The 18,234-nt window shown below is 43.5% G+C and overlaps 2 protein-coding genes and 1 pseudogene across 2 annotated transcripts in view; 2 read left to right on the top strand and 1 right to left on the bottom strand.

Moving 5' to 3' along the window:
- Nucleotides 1–75: 75 nt before the first annotated feature.
- On the bottom strand, nucleotides 76–762 carry LOC125397794 (activated RNA polymerase II transcriptional coactivator p15 pseudogene; annotated as a pseudogene).
- A 716-nt stretch (nucleotides 763–1,478) lies between these two features.
- LOC146892025 (serpin B6-like) overlaps nucleotides 1,479–18,234 on the top strand; it is a 50,994-nt gene continuing 34,238 nt past the window's right edge. Inside the window, exon 1 of the mRNA XM_087896514.1 lies at nucleotides 1,479–1,601. The gene's annotated coding sequence lies outside the window, so the exon portion shown is untranslated. The remainder of the gene's footprint in view (nucleotides 1,602–18,234) is intronic.
- On the top strand, nucleotides 1,481–17,002 carry LOC125397773 (serpin B6-like). Its single transcript, XM_087896513.1, has 7 exons — nucleotides 1,481–1,601; nucleotides 6,350–6,524; nucleotides 7,809–7,961; nucleotides 10,129–10,246; nucleotides 13,743–13,885; nucleotides 16,038–16,193; nucleotides 16,492–17,002. Exons 2-7 carry the CDS (start codon nucleotides 6,360–6,362, stop codon nucleotides 16,891–16,893), a joined length of 1,137 nt encoding a protein of 378 aa, XP_087752639.1. The 5' UTR covers nucleotides 1,481–1,601; nucleotides 6,350–6,359; the 3' UTR covers nucleotides 16,894–17,002.

The raw sequence follows: 18,234 nt of genomic DNA, 5'->3' as shown, positions 1-18,234 counted from the left end.
ATGTTCTGAGAATTTCTTTGCTTCTTCAGTACTTCAAAGATAAAACTTTACGGCGGGGTGGCCTCCTAGTTTTTTTTTTTTTTTTTTGTAATGATCTGGCTTTATTTTACACTAGGTAGTGGGGCACAAAGCAATCCTCTTTAATAAAGTTGACATTTAGTTTCACTCAGAACATTTTAATAATGCACATTTAAAAAAAAAGTATTCACCTTACAAATTGTTCTGCAATCCAAATATACAACAGCTTGGAAAACAGCATTTAGAAAGCAAAAGCCAATGTAAAGAGACAGATTAAAACAACAACAACAGTACAGTTTGATATGGCTCAGATTTTACAGCTTTCTTACTGCATCGTCTATGTCAGAAATCTGTTCCTTCAGCTGGCTCCATTGCTCCATGTTTAAAGAAATACCTTTTCTCCCTGGTTTCATTTCGCCTTCTGAATCCATCCAGTATTCTCTAATATCAATTAGAATTTTTCCTTTAAAGTCCCGAACACTGACGCATCTCATCTTCCCAATCTGAAACACGTTATCATCCCTGCTGCTGCTACTCTGCTTGGAAGATGCCAGCGCTCTAGACGTCTCACCGGGCTTTTGCTTCTTCACAGGCTTTTCTGGAACCACTTGCTTTTTCCTCTTTAACTTTTTTTTCAACCTCGCTGTCAGAATCACCGCCTGAAGAGCTTGAAGAAACAAGTTCCTTTGATTTAGGCATTGCTCCGCTCCTGCCGTCCAACAGCCTCCAGCTCTCTCCCTCGCTCCCTAGTTTTCTACCAACATATTCTAGGTAGAGTGGCCAAGGTCGCTGGATAACAGTCTATAAATTAGGACAGCCCCCACAGAAATAGCCACTGTAAGTGTGAACATGGTCATTGGTGGGAACCCTAGGTTTAGGGTCAGGGCAAAGGAGACAGCAAAGAATCTGATGTTTTAGAGCTGACCTTTCTTAAAAGGTTTAAAACCCGACCAGCATTCTCCCCTCCAGCTCAGGCTGTTTCATTGAAGGAATGCAAGATGGCAGACAGGGCTTTCTTTCTCATCTATGTGAAATATCAGCGCTTCCAACTCTGACTTTTCCAGAATGGAGTAGTGGGGTCTTGGGACACGGGCACTGACCTCTTCTCCCTCTGTTTCTGTGCCTGCAGGACAGGCACTCTGCCTTCACCCCAGTAAAGTCTTTTCCCCCTCACGTTAAACGTCTGTCCTGCTCTGTCACATTTATGTCCATCCACAAAATGCTGGTATACTTCTGGTGTCGCTAAGGCTGACAAATGGTCTGAAGGGCACAGTAAACAGGCTGTAGGAAACCACCCAGAGATTCCAGCCTGAGTTTAATAACATTACTGCATTCCTATAGCCGAGAGTTAGCCAAAGCCTCAGGAAAGTACCAGAAAGATCAGTGGCAGCTGGCCAGGAGCCAGAGGATGGGCTAGGTTGTGGGGCATCTGTAGCTTCCCTGGTCCTTCTCTTGGCTAAGGGGTGTGGCCCAGCCTCCAGCCTCAGCCTGCTTCCCCTCCCCTCGGGTATTTGAGGCAAGTGGAGCAGCCAGAGCCTCCTCATTTCTACTCTGCTTGCTTCTAACCAGGAAACAGAGTCCAGGTATGCTCTGCTATGGCCTAGATGTGGGCTAGATGTGGACGAGCCCTGGCACGGGGCTCTGGGGACCTTAGACACTGAGGACGCGAGGTCTGGGGACGCTGGCGGGTGCAGCATGTGGCAAGGTCCCAGCTTGGGTTCCCTGTGCTGCTCAGCGGCTTAGGTGGCTGGCTGGTGATGCCTTCTGGTTTTTGCCGGTTGGTACTGTGGCTGCCCTCCCAGATCCTCCAGCGTCCTTAGAGAAAGAGGTTGGCACAGAATGGAGGCAACTCGGAGCCGGCCCGGCTGATGTGCTGGGGTCCTAGGCTACAGGTGACCACTCATGTTTTCGGTCACGAGTGATCCTGGAGGCATCGGAGATGCAGGCTGTTGACTCACTGTGACAGGTCTTGGGATCTGGGATGTGAATGTGGGTGGTGTTTGGAGAGAGGCCAAAGACTGGGTGCTTAGACTCCTCTTTCCTTTCCAGTGTGCCTGGGTCTCCCAGTGGCGAGGCCCCAGCTGTGCTGGGAAGTCCTGACAAATCCTCAGTAGAGCAAGGCCTTAAAACACAAATACTTATGAGAAACCATTCCAGATCTTTGAATTATTTTCCATTAATTTCACGCCAGGTGAATCGTTGAGAAATTTGATGTCTGTAGGGCTAGGAGGAAGGACATGAGCAAAGTTTGGTTGCAGTTTCTGTGCCAAATGAAATTGGCATGTGAGTTAGGTTTTTCCTCCCTTCCTCACCTTTTGTTGATGGACCCAGCGCCTTGCTTTGCTGAGCAATTACTCTGCCACTGAACCACAGGTCTGCTCTTCCCCTTACTACTTAGATTTGTTTTGAGAGTCAGAAGGATGGGAATCTAACATTCATGTGGTGTTGGGAAGCTGGATGGGAGGGAAAGCTGGGTGAGGCTTGGCACTTAATATTTTCTGGCTTACTTGGGAGGCGATTGCTTGTAATAGGACTCTTCCGGAGGCTGCCCGTTTCCTTCCTCCAGTAGTTTAGGACTTGGGTGTGGAATTTGATGTGCCAAGTAACCTTTGGAAATTGTGTGATCAGGGACTAACTTCACAGTGCTGGGGCACATGTTATCACTGTTATCAGTGTACATGGGGAGTGTCCCAGTGTTTCATGGCTGCCCTAAGTGATTGTATGCACTATTATAACTGGTGTCATCATACAGAGTGGGTGCATTTGGGTCACTCTTGGCTCAAATACACCAAGTTTATTTGGCTTCCTATACCTACTATTGCCATACATGAATTTCAGATGAAGTCAGCATGAAATAACAAATAGAAATCAAAATGTGACAGAAAACATGTCGGAGAACTGAACCGTGTTGCTGCACACCTGTAATTCCAGCCAGCACTCAGGAGGCTGAGGCAGGGGGATAAGAGTTTGAGGCCAGCCTGAGCTGTATAGACATATTCAGACCCTCTTCCCTTTCTTGCTTTCTAAACTGTACAGTGTATGGTAACAGGACCATTTATCTAGTGTTTACATTGTGTTGGGTATTCACTCATCACCAGTTCATTTAAAGTACATAGCAGCATGTACATTGGTTAGGTCAAATATTATTTTACGTATGTAAATTGAGCACTTGAGGATTTTGGCATCTTCAGATACCAACTGATGTCAAGGAATGACTGTACTTAGGGCAGCACCACTTTCCGGGCTGCACAAAATGTAGAAAACTAGATGCACAGACATTCATCTCCCCCTGACCTCTGGAGGTATGAGGAGCTCTGAGCCAATGGCAACCCTCGCTGAAGTTGCTTTTTGTTGGGGTGTTTTATCACAGCAGCACATGTTAGGGAGGTCCTGGATGAGGTCAGTTCAAGAGTTTAGTGTCTGACAGATGGGTAATGCAGAAGAGAGAGCACAGAGTCAGTCTCTGAGAAATGAGCAGTACATTCAAAATTCTCCGGAGTGAAGGGGAAATTCTCTTCATGTGATAGTTTGAAAGGGTCCCCAAGAGCCCAGCAAAATGCATGAGTCGAGCTCAGAGAGGGACACAAAAGTGGATGTTTCTGAATATCAAAAATAAGAATAAGTTCATAAGCTTTCAGAGTTGAGATTGGAAAGGGGATCTGAGGATATGAGGTTGGTATATTATCACGCCCTCAAACAGCAAAACTGGTAGCTGGGAAGTAGTGGTGCCATAGCTGAAAGAACTGGATGCAAAGTCACATGTAACTTTTATAGACCCTGTCAAACTCAGTGGCATGGAAGAATAATAAATTTTCAGATGTTGAAGAAACCAGAATAGCTGTATTCTTCCTTAGAAAGAAGTTGTACAATGTGTTGCATCAAAATAAGGAAATAAATAGCAAAACAAGAATGTGTTTGGGCCCAGAGCAGATGATATATGTGAATAGGTATGAGCTATATAGTATTCACAAAGCAAGGGTCTAAGAGTCCTGTCATTCACGTGATCAATAAATACTACTTGATATGAAACATCCATATAATGAAAGAAGAGTAGAATGCTTGACTGTTTTGACTGTGGATATGAATGCCTCCAAGTGCCATTGAATCTCAGAAGTGTTGAGTCCGTGAGAACTTGCAATAGTGATCTAATTTAACCTGCGGCATATGGGGGTCTTAAGGGCAGAAGTATCTTTCCCATCTTGTTAACTAGTTTACCTTACCCTGCCAAAGCAGCTGGAGTTTCTTTTTGTTGAGTGTGTGTGCATGCGCACACACACACACGTGCATACATGTACGTACACTTATATTGAGTGGGAGTTGACACACATGTGTTTTTGTTCCATGTGGAAGTAAGAGACCAACCTCAGATGGGGTCCACGCCTTTCTTGGGATAAGGTCTCATAGTTTGCCACTGTGCTTGTTAGGCTTCTAAGCTGTGAGCTTCCAGATGTTCTTCTGTCTCCACCTCCCATCTTACAGGATTGGAACTGTACATATGTGTCATCTTGCGTGCCCTTACAGGGTTGCCAAGGCTTCCAACTCAAATTCTCTTACTTGTATGACAGGCATCCACTGAGTCATTTCCCCAGCCCAACCTCTCACTGTGTCTTAAATCACAGGACCAATACTCAACCTGTTCTTCAAGCATTCAGAGTTAGTACTTCACAAATCCTCTCCTGAAAGAAGCTAGGAGAGCATCCATACTCTGCCCTCCCTTGGTTTGGAGGACTGAGTTCAGCATAATGTCCTTTTATTGCTGTAAAGCCAGGATGTTGAGACCAACAACTCAGGGTCAAGTAATCAACACAAAGAGATCCTCACTAGCCACACGAGGAGAGTTTGTGTAACAAGAAGAGAAAAATACCAGTTAATTGGATTTTTTTTTTAAATAAAAAGACTTGAGTCCATGAATAAATGTAAATGAGCTTAACAAGATGACTTAAAAGGCACAAAAGAATTCAGCAGTGTTTACACTCTTAGGGGCATTCAATATTAAAGTTCAAGCTCAAATGCAGTAGTTTAGAAGGCCTGAAGGATATTGGATGAGAACCAAATTACTTGGTACAATTTGCAACTCACATAGAGAAAAACTCAAGTAATAATATTGCAGAGAGATTGCATGGAAGGAGGGAACCTGGAATTTGGAAGGGGTCTTGCAAATCCACATGAAGGTGGGATTGAAGCCCAAAGTGATTTTAGCTAGATACACATACTTGAACACAATACGAGTAAGTGCCTGGTGCTAGGTCTCAGTAGGATTACAGGATGACCTTGAACTAGGCAGCCTTAGTCTTGTTTCTGCAGGGAGAGGATGCTCCCTGACTTTTAATTCAATCCCAGGGAACCTCTAAAGGAAGCCTGGTCATGCGGTCAAATTTACCTGGACATGTTTTGGTCTCTGGGGGTTCGATATGGTCTCTTTACTGTGCCTTGGATTGTTACACTGTCAGGACACTTTGTGTTCCTTTACTATTCTCAATTAAAATCTCTTGTCCTGATATCCTCACTCAATCCACTCTTCCTCTCCATTTGCATCCCAACCAGTTTTGAAATAGAGAGCATTCTTCCATACCTTCCCCAAGGCTATGATTGCAGGTATCCTGGCTGGCCACAGTCCTTTGATCTAGAGAAAACATTTCTCTAAGTTAATTTTTTCTTGCCTGTCTTCCAATTAACACCCCTCTTTTATAAGGCTGCATATGGTTATATTTAGTCACTATTTGAATTATTTCAATTATTAAATTATTATTAAATTATTAAATTATTAAATATGGTATTTCATTTTAAGATTCATAATCCTTACTGCAAAGTCTCTTACTGGGTTTAAAATCTTTCAAGGTTGCAGGATTTGGAACCTGGGTGTCTTTGGGTTCTTTGATCAGCTGACTACATCTCTAGCTGTAAAGCTGTGCTCATCACTAAAACTGGGTACCTTCTCTTTCCTGTAGCCTGTTACTTCCCTTTCCGATGCTCTGAGCTCTCAGCATCAGGGGAACTGATGGGAAATCATAGAACTGTTGTACTGTCTAACTGGGGAAAAGGAATTTGACAGCTGCGTGCGGATGATGTCAGAGCTGCCAGGCCCTGCTTCTAGAGCTGCACTGCTTCCAGGCTGCACTGCTGCACTTGTGGACGCCCTGGCTGGTGGGTCAGGCACTGACCCGAGTTGGCCCAGCAGGGCTGTATCACTTTCTGCACATTCTTTTACTTTCCAGGTGGAGATTTCCCCTTTGTTCACTGAGCCCCAGCATCTCTGTGTGAGTGAGGGTGAAGAAGCAGCCTGCACATCAGCCCGTATTTATGTGATACTGATTTTAATTCCTCATTCCAGGCTCGCTATCATGGATTCTCTTCAGGAAGCAAATGGCACCTTTGCCTTAAACCTTTTGAAAATCCTAGGTGAAGACAGCTCAAAAAATGTGTTTTTCTCACCCATGAGCATCTCCTCAGCCCTGGCCATGGTCTTCATGGGGGCAAAGGGAAACACTGCAAGCCAGATGATTCAGGTAGGCAGCACACGTTTCACAGCAGCTAAATACCATGGAGTGTCAGTTGAGCTGGTCCCCCACATTTTCAGTCTTAAGAAAAAAATCCATTTTGAGGAACAAATGTAATAAAATGGCAGAGGGCTATGGTTGGAGACTTGAGAGGAAGGACGCATCCTAACCTGTTAGGGCCCTATCACTGATTCCTCGGTGCTCACAGTATGTAAGTGAGGGTTAGCTTGAGTAAAACACCAAAGGGTGGTGCCAGGGTCCTCTGTGATGCCCACTGTCTTCTCTCTGGTCCTAATGAATCTTAGCTTTTTCACAGGTAAGGAATACTCGAATGGGGTCAGCCTTTACTGGAAGACCAGGGACATGTCCATTAGGGCTCTTCTTGGACTGAGTGCTTTAGCTACAGAGGTGTCTGAACTGCAGAGATAGGTTTTCCCGACATTAGAGGAGGAGACTACCTTCGGCTATGACTTTGCATTCTGGATTAGTTCTTTGTAACACCCTTTGTTTTTACAAGACAAACTGTGTTTGTGGCTTTCTCAGTCTGCCTCCTGCCTGAAGAGATTAAGACATAAAAACTTGCCTTCAGTTTACACTCTCTTCTTCTTTTTTAATTCCAAGCTATTACAACCACTGTAGGCAGTTTACCTGTTTCCTATGGGAGCAGCTGAAGTCATTTGCATAGCATTTTCAGAGACTTCAAAGGTCTATGGAATTGTATCTAAGGTCTGGCACCGAGGTGCTCACTGTTGGCTGGGATCTTGCTTCTCTTTCAAGCTGCTGTCCGTGGTGCAGTTACTCCAGGGTATTCCCAGGTGGCCTCCTGCAGGATGGCTTGGGTTCCTTCCACCATGATGCCTGGAAACAAGAGCACAAATGTGGCAGCTTCCAGGCCTTTTAAACCCGGGCGTGGAACAGGGACACTCTCCTACGTTCTGTTGGGCAGACAGTGCTGGAGCCAGCCCAAACTCTAGAGCAGGGAGGACACAGTGTGATCTGAGGTCAGAACTGGCTGCACTTGAGTTTTAGGAGGTCTGGATGGTAGCCATGCTTGAAGCCAGAGCACAGTTAGTGGACAGGAAGAGCTTATGAAGGGCCGTTTCTGCTCAGACCAGGGCTGACAGGGTACAGGGGAGGACCCTGGGGAGGGAACAGTCTAGGTACTTTCATCTTTGATTTGGGTGGCTCTTTGAGTGACAGGAAGGATCTATAAGATTTTGAGGATCGGTTTAGTGTTGACTCATTCCCTATAACTGGACCTGCTGAAGCTGTGTTTTCATCTGTTGATTTCAGGCACTGTCTTTGGATAAATGCAGCGGCAATGGAGGTGGAGATGTCCACCAGGGCTTCCAGTCACTTCTCACCGAAGTGAACAAGACTGGCACACAGTACTTGCTCAAAACAGCCAACAGGCTCTTTGGAGAGAAGACTTGTGACCTTCTAGCAGTAAGTATCATGTGGTACGCAGGTCCTCAGAGGCTAAGGATTCATCCTACTACCTCGCCACTAATGTGGTTCTGTGTTTGTTTACATGCTTTGAAACCACACTGCGTATATTGTTCTTGTTCAGACTGCCGCAGCTGGAGCCAACCTCTCTGTCTGCCCCTTCACAAATAATAGCTTTTTATATAGGGTGATGTATGTGTTCTGCACATACAGATATTTATTTGGTGAGAATTCTCTTACCTGTCTTATTTATGTCCTTTTTTTCCTTCTTTAGTCTCAGTGTAGAATAACTCTGTTTCATTATTATTGTTGCTATCCCAAATAGCTAGAGATCCCAGCAGTGTTTTCATTTCTATGCCTGTCAGAGGCTTGTACAACCTTAATCTTTTATATTTTGGTCTTGAGAGTGGAACATTTTCTTTTTCTTTTTTTCCCCCCTTTTTTTTTCTTTTCTTTTCTTTTTTTTTTGGGCACAAGCTCAAGTTGAGCACACTTAAATCCAAAGAAATTTGAAACCTGAAAACTCCTGAATGGAACTCAAGGTACACTTCTAGGATCCACATGACAGCTCACAGTTCTGAAGAATCAGAAGCCTTTTCTGGCTTTGCAGACACAGGAACCCACGGTACACTTATATAGTTGTAGACATAATACTTATCCACATAAAAATATATATAATAATAATTTAAGTAATAAAATAATCTCTCCAGATCTAACGGCGACCCTTGAGGTGTACCCACTGCTGTCTTCTCATTTACAGTGGTTGAGGAGATGTAGAGAGACTAGCTCTCCTAAGGCCACACAGCTGCTACCCAGACTGTGGTGTTGAAATCCTGTATCATAATTCTGTTTCCTCAGGGCCTGGAGAGATAACTCTTTTGGTAAACAAAATGACTGGTATGAAAGCACGAAGACCCGAGTTCAGCTCCTCAGCACCCACATAAAAACTCAACCTGAAGTTTCCTGTCTGTTACCTTAGTACACGGAGATAAAGAGAGGGGTGGATTCCTGGGGGGCACTGGGCAGCCTGGCCAGCTGCATTCAGAGCTCCAGGTTCAGTGAGAGGCTGTCAAAAAATAAGGTGCAGAGCTCTTAAGAAAGATACTTCAAGTCACTTTCTAACTGAGACTTCACAAACACTTGCACACACATGTGTTCATATCCAGACATACACATCTGTACATAAATTTATGTATACACACATAAATACACAAATGAAAAATAAATGGTTCTCTCAAAGAGGAATTAAATATGTAGCCAAGAAATGAGTTATTTCAAATAAATGTTGAGATATCTCAATATACATATCATATACACTGTCAGCATAGTGGGAGTTTCAGCCCATTTACACTGTATGGAGTTTTCTGTTGCACCAACATGGCAGAATGTGGGTGGTCATCAATGTCATTGTCATTTTACAGAATATATCAGCAAATGGCTTGAGCTTCTGCTTGTCTTCTTTTTCTGGTGTTTAGTTCCCTTTAAGACCTGGTGCTTTCCAGGCTGGTCCTCCATCTCTGTGCTGTACCACTGAACCCCATCCCAGCATGCATTGTGTTTTTGTGAATTGCTCACTCCCTGAAAATGACCTTCCTGAGATGGTGACCATGGTCACATAGCTGTTCAAATTCCATATCATGAAGTAAAATAAATTAAAATGAAATATGCAGTTTCGTAGCTTCCACGGCCATTCCCTGGTGTTCTGCGGCTTTAGGTGACTCTATTTCAAATGATGCACTTCTGTATTCCTGTTAGCATGGAAAACTTCGGTAGAAGGTCCCGCCTGTGCACAGTGCAGAGACAGCATAGCTTATTTGTGGTTAAGCCTCACTCCTCCCATGTGGTGGAACATGAGAGTGACAGTCGTATAAGTCCTGCATGGAGCATCTTCCCAGTTACGTCCTTGAGCCTCAGCTACAAGGATCCAGCTGTTCATCATGCTTTTCAGTGGTTCTCAGTCCACCAACCACCATCTTACCTCATTAATAAACTGTGGTTAAAGAAGGCTGGATGCAGGAAGGCTGGATTTTATACTCCTTCCACGTATTCATTTGCAAGTCACATCTGTACATCATAAAAATTTGCTTTTCTGCTTTTGTGCTTCAAGGATGGAGGCTGTTGGTGCTGATGCTGTTAGTGACTGTGTAATCATGTTGCTCTGTCTCAGTCTTTTAAAGATTCCTGCCGCAAGTTCTACGAAGCAGAGTTGGAAGAGCTGGACTTTAAGGGTGATACAGAGCAGTCCCGACAGCACATCAACACCTGGGTCGCCAAAAAGACAGAAGGTGAACACAGAGTTGTTCTTTTCTGTTTGTTTACAGAGCTAGGACTTGAATCCAGGGCCCTGAGCTTGCTGGGCAGAACCTCTGCCCCTGAACTACACCCCATTCCCTGTTAAGTAGTTAGCCTACTTTTGAAAATGGTGTATTTGATTGTTTGTTTGTTGAGTGTGTATATCTGTGCGCACCTGCAGTCAGGACAACTCATAGGAGTTGGTTTTCTCTTTCTACTTCTGGGTCCTATGGATTCTACTCAGTTCGTTAGCGTTGTTAGCAATCACCTTTACCTGCCAGGCCATCTATCTGTGTTTAGCCTATTTTTTTATTTGTTTGTTTGTTTATTTGAGACACGGTCTCACTGTGTAGTCTTGGCTGAAACTCACTGTGTAGACCAAGCTGGCTTCAAACTCAGAGATCCACTCTGCATTTCCATTGCTAAGATTAAAGGAATGCATCATCATTCCTGGCTTTGTAGTCTATTGTTGACAATTATGTTGTTCATGCCTTCACAAGAGCTTCAAATGTAAACAATGATGGCCTTTGGTCTTTAAATCAGGACTTCTTTTTGCCATGCCTGGGAACTGAAACCTAGATCTTGCATATGCTAGGCAAAGTACTCGATTTGCATCTTCAACCCTAAATCACAAATCAGAACTCTTTTTTTTGTTTGTTTCTTTTGTTTTGTTTTTCCTTTGAGACAGGGATTTTTCTCCATGTAGCCCTAGCTTCCTGAAACTCACTCTGTAGACCAGGCTGGCCTTGAACTCAGGGATCTGCTTGTCTCCATGTCATAGATACTGGGATTAGAGGTGTGCACCACCATGTCCAGCTTCTAAATGGGAGCTCTTAAACTACCTGTCACTACTCCTTTTTGCCTAAGAAATTTTTATATGACCCTATGCAGTGTATAAAACTGGTATACGTTTATATAATAAATCTATAGAAATATGTTTTAAAGTAGTTTGTGATATATATTTTTTGTCATAAAGATGGAGCCAAAATTGCATACTTATGAGGTATAAGAGTTTATCTAACACAATACAATGCAAAGATATGATAAATTCAAACTTATAAATAGTCTTTATATGTATGTGCATATGTTTGTATGCATTTATGTGCACCCAGTGCCTGCAGGTGCTTTCAAGGCCAGTGAGTGCCAGATCCTCTGAAACTGGAGTTACAGGCAGTCGTGAGTCACCTGACGTGGGTGCTATATGAACGTTTAACCCTTTAGTTACCTCGTCATCTCTCCAAAGATGTAATAATTTGATTATTACATGCTGAAAATGAGAGTACAAAAATAGTGAAAATCTATTTTTCACGAGGAAGCCATTCTGTCTCCATAAGGGCAGAAAACTTTGTGTGTAGATCACAAACACTGCATTCCTAATAATCTTGAAAATGAGCTAAGATATTTTATGCAGTGTTTGATGGCATTGCATTTTAAAGGATAACACAATGTCATGCACAGTACAAAGTGCTTGTGGGTGCTCAACACCAAGGCCACAGTGAAACGGTGTGAAGCAAGATGGGAATTACTGCCATGAGCACCTTGGGTTCATCCTGTGTTGGAGTTTGAATGATGTTTTGGCTGTTGCTTATTTAGAAAGCTGTACCTGTTGGCAGTTTTTCCCACTGGCCCACAGTTAGGCAATAAGATCAGTCTAACACTTTGCATAGCTTTTTCCTGTTCCTTTATTTTTTTAAAGACAGAGTGGCTCACTCTGTAACACTGGTGACTTACAGCCTACTGTATAGACTGGGCTGGCTTCAAACTCAACCTGGCTCCTAGTAGTGGGATTAAATGGTATGTCACTTCATCTTTGTTTTAACAGTGTCTCTATGATGTCTCCCAATATTTGACACACCTCTTCGAAAACCTCCCAACCGGCTCTCTCTCCTATCCTTGGTTCCTTCCTCCTACTGTCCCTCCCTCTGTTTTTTATTTTTTCCCAAAGAATACAGAATGCTTTCATTCTAGGTCTGCAGCTCTTTCTTCTGTAGGAATGATGCTCCCCTTCAGTAGTTATCTAGCATGGCTGTAGTTGCTGGGACAAACCCCCAATTACCTGTGGTTGTACACTGCTTTATATTTACAAGATCCTTTATCTATCTATCTGTCTGTCTATCTATCTATCTATCTATCTATCTATCTATCTATCTATCTATCTATCTATCTTTCTATTTATTTTTTCAGACAAGGTTTCTCTGTAACAGTCCTGGCTGTCCTGCAACTTGCTTTGTAGACCAGACTGGCCTTGAACTCACTGAGTACTGCCTGCCTCTGCGCAACAATCGCTGGGATTAAAGGCATGCACCTCCAGTGCCTGGCATAAAGTTCATTTTATATCTGCTATTCTACTTTCAATTTATTTTTAAGCTAATACGTATTGACAATTTATTTTTAAGCCAATACGTTTTGACAAGTTTCCATTCATTTCCAATGTGCATTCTTTAATGTTCTTATCAAGACAAGTATATTTATTACTTCAAATATTTTTAAAATTTGAATTTGTAACCAGTCTTTTTTTTAAACAGTCTAACTTTTCTGTCCTAAAGTTGTAGGCACCAATTGTGTCTTTCTAGTTCAAATGTTGCTTTTAAATTCCAACAGCGTGCTCAGCATTAACTTTAGGTCATTATTTCAGCGATAAAGTATTTCTTACCAGAACATTTTGGGCTTATTTTTCTTCTCCCTAAAACGTTTTTAAAAGAGTTTGACTTTGATGCTGGAGAGATGGCTCAGCAGTTAAGAACACAGACTGCTTTGCAGAGGAGCTGGATCGGTTCCCAGCATCTACACTAACTTCCTATAATTTCAGTTCCAGAGGATCTAACACATGGGGCTTCTATGGACATCAGCATGCATGTGGACACACACATGCACACACACATAGATACATATGAATAAAACATTAATTAAAAACAAATCGTCAAAAACAAAAATGGTGTCTTGTTGATGCCAGGGTTGTTGCTTTAGGTACAAATGGCCTTCTATTTTGAGAGAGAGTGAAATCTTTTATCCATGCTCCTGACCAGAACAGGAGGTGGAGCCTTTTGCCTATCAGCCCTTTGCATGTGTCAGCCAACGCTGTTAGCTGATTGGGTCTTGTCTTTGCCATTGTTCTGTTGCTGTGAAGAGACACCATGACTAAGGCAATCCTTATAAAAGAAAACATCAAATTGGTTTGCTTATAGTTTTAGAAGAGTTAGTTTATGGTCCTCACTGCAGGGAACAGGCAGGCATGGTGCTGGAACAGTGGCAGCTACATCCTGATCCACAGGCAGCAGGCAGAGAGAGACTGGGCCTGCTGTGAGCTTTTGAAATCTGAAAACAACATACCTTCCCCAACAAGGCCAAACCTTCTAATCCTTTCCAAATAATTCCATTAACTGGGCAACAAGCATTCAAATATATGAGCCTATGGAAGTCATTCTCAACCAACTACCATGTGTTTTTAATTCCTTTTTTTTTTTTTTTTTTAAAAATTCTTTCTTTCAGATAAAATCCAAGAGTTGCTATCTCCAGGTGCGGTGGATTCGGACACTCTGCTGGTCCTTGTAAATGCCATCTACTTTAAAGGAAACTGGGAGAAACAGTTTGACAAAGGGAACACCCGGGAGATGCCTTTCAAAGTCTCCAAGGTAAACACAGAGCAGTAACTGAGGAGACTCCTGGACAAGGTCCCCCGTTCACATTGGCTTCTGAAACACAAGGAGGCTGCTTCATGTAGCCCATGCCCCTCATGTCTCTGGGCAGCTCTGCAGCTAGAGCTCCCTCTCTCATCTCTGAGGCCTTTCTCTTCCCCTTCCCTTCTGCATGTTGTCACTGGTGCCTGCAGTCTGCATGGCCCTACTCCTGTCACTGGTCATGGTGTCCCTGGCAGCTGCTGGGGCTGCAGTATACTTGAAACAGCCTATCATGTGACTTTGGAGATAGGAAGGTCTGAACTCCAGCTGTGCTGTCTCAGGCTCCTCGTGGCCCTGAATGCAGCGCATTCCTGGAGATTCCCCTCAGTGGTGCACAGTCTTTTCTTTCTAGAAGTGCTGTCTCGTGTCTTCTCCCTCCTTCAGAGGACACAACTCCAGCTGGGTGCCACAAAACATTGCAGTGGGAAAATAACCATTCTCACCCTGCTGGAAAAACAGCAGAGGGCAGACAACTGTCTAATGAATGCCTGACTTATGGTCGGTGCTCAGTAAACACCTAAGCAGTGTGTGAAATTCGGTTTTGGTTTGATGGTAGAAGTACAGATTTTTGCTTACAGTCAATCACACAAAAGATGTTTATATGGGATAGACTCTACATTCAACCTCCTGGTTGGAGTATGCTATTTGCTGGTGGTCTAGTAGTTTTTTTTTTTTTGGAACCATATCTATTGTGTCCACCCCTGTCCCTGTCTCAGTGCATATACTACTAGGCTGACAAATTAATTACATCACATTCTGGATCAGTAACCAGACCTTATGAGGTGTGGTGTCACTTGCACTGTACTAGGACCTATGGCCGCTGTGCTGGGATCAGTGACAAAGAGGACATCAGTGTATCCCACTGTATGCTTATTCAGGTGGAGGTTTAAAAATAAAGTCAGGTTTTGGTTCTATTTCAAAGGGACAGGCAATACAGTTTGATCACGAGTCAAATGCAGGGTATGAGAGAATGACAGAAGTCGTGAACTCAAGTTGGTTTTGGCAACTGGAGGAAGGACATCACTGTCAACCAGGACCAAAAAGAATTATAGGTAGAGCAGATGTACAAGGGAATACCAAAGTGTAGGAGTCAAATAGAGTACAAAATACATCATTTCTGAGTTCAGGGAAAAGTCCTGGCTAGAACAGTGAATTTGGGAATCATGTTCAGAATCATGAGAAGGAATGAAACTCCAAGAGAAAAGAATGTTGGCCCAGGACATCACAGGTGTTTAGAGATTGAGTCAGCCAGCTATCTGACACTACACTATGGACCTGGCCACCTCAGTATGAGACAGGGTTTATTTGACTCAGTGTTAGATGTTAAAGTCTGTGATGAGATGAACCCATTGTTTTGGGGCCTATTTTGAAGGTGCTGGAATGGGATTCTAGCAGCAGGTGCTGGAGTAAAATGGCTCATGCCAAGGCCAGGAAGTGATAGAAAGGAAAAAGTTCAGGATCCCACAGTCCTTTTCAAAGCACATCCGAATGACATAAACACCTGCCTCTGGCCCCCACCTCTTAGGAGATTCTACTCCTATGCCAGGCATGGTTGTGCATACCTTTAATCACAATACTTGGGAGGCCGAAGTGGGTAGCTCACTGACTTCAAGGCCAAACTGCCCAAGTAGAGCTGTAGCTATGTATAGTGAGACTCCGTCTCAAACAGAATTCAACCAACTCTCAATCTAGCTCACCTGAGGACCAAGCCTTGAAGAAGGGACTTTTGGGGGCGTGTAAGGGCTAAGCAAGCATTTCAGAGGCTGATGACATACCACAGAAGTCAGTTTAAGAAAATGCTCCTAAGGCTGGAGAAATGGCTCCACAATTAGAAACAGGACCAGAGTTTGAATTCAGTACCTACTGGTGTCTCATAAGCATCCATAACTCCAGTTCCAGGGGGATTTGACACCCTCTTCTGAAATATGCAGGCACCAAATGCATGTAGGCAGGTGGTACACATACATACGTTCAGGCTGAACACTCATACATTTATAATATAATAAAAAAAGCAAGTATTCCTAGTTGCAGTGACCTCCTTGATTGAATATGGCCCGATGTGTTACTTGTGTCTCCTTTCAACTTAATATTTGTCTCTCCTTTACAGAATGAGGAGAAACCTGTGCAAATGATGTTTAAGAAGTCTTCCTTCAAAACGACCTATATTGGGGAGATATTCACCAAGATTCTGTTGCTTCCCTATGCTGGCAACGAGCTGAACATGATCATCATGCTTCCAGACGAGCACACTGAACTGAGCACGGTAATGATCACGAGACCTTGATGGAGCTGTGAAGGAGAAAGAGTGGCATTTGTGTTTCTGCAGGGGCAGCTCTCCCAGGCTCCCATGTTCCTGTTTTTATTTTCCATTTGTTTGTGAGGCAGGGGTAGAACCCAGAACCTGGAGTCTGCTTGATAAACACTCACCACTGAGCTGAACCCTACCTCTCCCAGCTACTGTATTAACTTAAAGCCACACATCCTGGGCAGTGTAGAGCCTCCCCATCGTCTCAAGTGCCCCGTGTGACAACATTGTCCTAAAGTCTTCAACTCTCTTCTAGGTGGAAAAGGAAATAATTTATGAGAAATTCATAGAGTGGACAAGGCTGGACAAGATGCAAGAACAAAAGGTGGAGGTTTTCCTCCCACGGTTTAAACTGGAGGAGAATTATGACATGAAGGACTTCCTATGCAAGTTGGGCATGACTGATGCCTTTGAGAGTAGAGCTGACTTTTCTGGAATATCTTCCAAGCAAGGCTTGTCTCTGTCCAAGGTTGTGCATAAGTCCTTTGTGGAGGTCAATGAGGAGGGCACAGAGGCTGCGGCTGCTACACATGCCAACAAGACAAAGAGGTCCGTCAGGGACACCCCCTTTTTCTGTGCTGACCACCCCTTCCTTTTCTTCATTCAGCATGTTAAGACCAATGCTATTCTGTTCTGTGGCCGGTTCTCCTCTCCCTGAGGATAAGGTGTTCCTGTCAGTCTTTTATTCTTTCTCCATGGTTTGCCTGCGACCTAAGTGACCTTATCCATAAGTGCATTGACAATTTTGAAATAAAGTGTATTCTACATCCCAAGGATTTTTCTATGATCAGAAACTGCATTTCTGGGGTTTGTGAGGTAGCTACAGAGTTCATCCTGCTGGAGGATGCTGTGGCTGCCAACACAGGCAGCTGTGTGTCCCCTGTGACATGAGAAGAGAAACAGTGCTTCTTTTGGAAGTATGGGTTTCTTACTCCCCTGTAAGTTAAAAAAGCCAGTGAAGCCAGTGAGGTGAAGCTCTGAGGAGTGGGCAGCAGGGATGTGCCTTAGACAGTCTCTGTAGAAATGTGTGCCAAATTTGTGTACACCAGATAGGTGGAGTGAGGAGGGACTCAGCCTGATGAATGCATAATAAAAATGTGGTGCATTTACACAACGGGATATTATTCTCTGTTGATAATAATAAAATGAAGAAATTTGTAGACAAATGAAACGAGAAGGAAATGATCATTCGGAGTGAGCTAACCTAAAGACGAAAAAACATTCTATGTTCTCCCTTATATGTGGATTCCAAATTTGAATTTTTGAATATGTGTATTTAAATTGAAGTACTCATGGATGTCAGGAAAGTGGAAATGGATCATGGGGCATCCATTAAGGTGGGGGAGAGAGATGTTGTGAAGAAGAAATGAGATATAATGACAGAAAAGGATTGGGTGGTATGGGGAATGGGAGGATAGGATGGAGATGGGAGTGTAGGGAGCAATAGCTAACACTCAAGAGTCCCACCCCTAGCTGAGATGCTATTGACAGTAGATGATAATGGCTACTAGGTAATATAATCCAAAAACTTCTTCCCTGCCAGGTTTTGGTAATCACTTATCCCTACTTAATTTCGGCTTCCTTGTATCTTAGCTTTATAAGATTCCAGATGCTATGGGGTCTCTCCGAAGAAGTGAGTTCACAACACAAGGGGTATTGGTGGTCACAAATCCTGTTCCTTACCACCTTTCCGTGTCTCCTGCTCTGACATGCCCTCCCTCAGAGAGCTGTGTGAGTGAGACCCTAGGTCTGCTGACAGGTTGTCATAAGAGCAGTGGCTGGTCTTTTGGAGGGCCCAGGGGATTCAATGCTTCCTTTGACCTCTGCAGGCACCAGGAAGACATACATACAGGCGAAACATCTATACACATACACATAAAATTAAATAAGGAAAGAAGAGAGAGTGACTCTGGCCTGTGGGACTAAATTTTATCTTCTGGAAGTGCATTCATAGACCACATTGCAGTGTTTCCTGAGGCTTTTCAGGACCAAATTGATT

This window comes from Myodes glareolus, chromosome 14 (genome assembly GCF_982192425.1).
Source record: "Myodes glareolus chromosome 14, mMyoGla1.1, whole genome shotgun sequence".
NCBI lineage: Eukaryota > Metazoa > Chordata > Mammalia > Rodentia > Cricetidae > Myodes > Myodes glareolus.
The sequence above is the reverse complement of the archived record's forward strand: the minus strand, read 5'-3'. Positions and strand labels throughout refer to the sequence as shown.

Coding starts and splice junctions, on each gene's coding strand:
- LOC125397773 (XM_087896513.1), top strand. CDS start 6,360: ATGGATTCTCTTCAGGAAGCAAATGGCACCTTTGCCTTAAACCTTTTG. Junction 10,247..13,742: donor GGTCGCCAAAAAGACAGAAG/GTGAACACAGAG, acceptor TCTTTCTTTCAG/ATAAAATCCAAGAGTTGCTA. Junction 13,886..16,037: donor TGCCTTTCAAAGTCTCCAAG/GTAAACACAGAG, acceptor TCTCCTTTACAG/AATGAGGAGAAACCTGTGCA.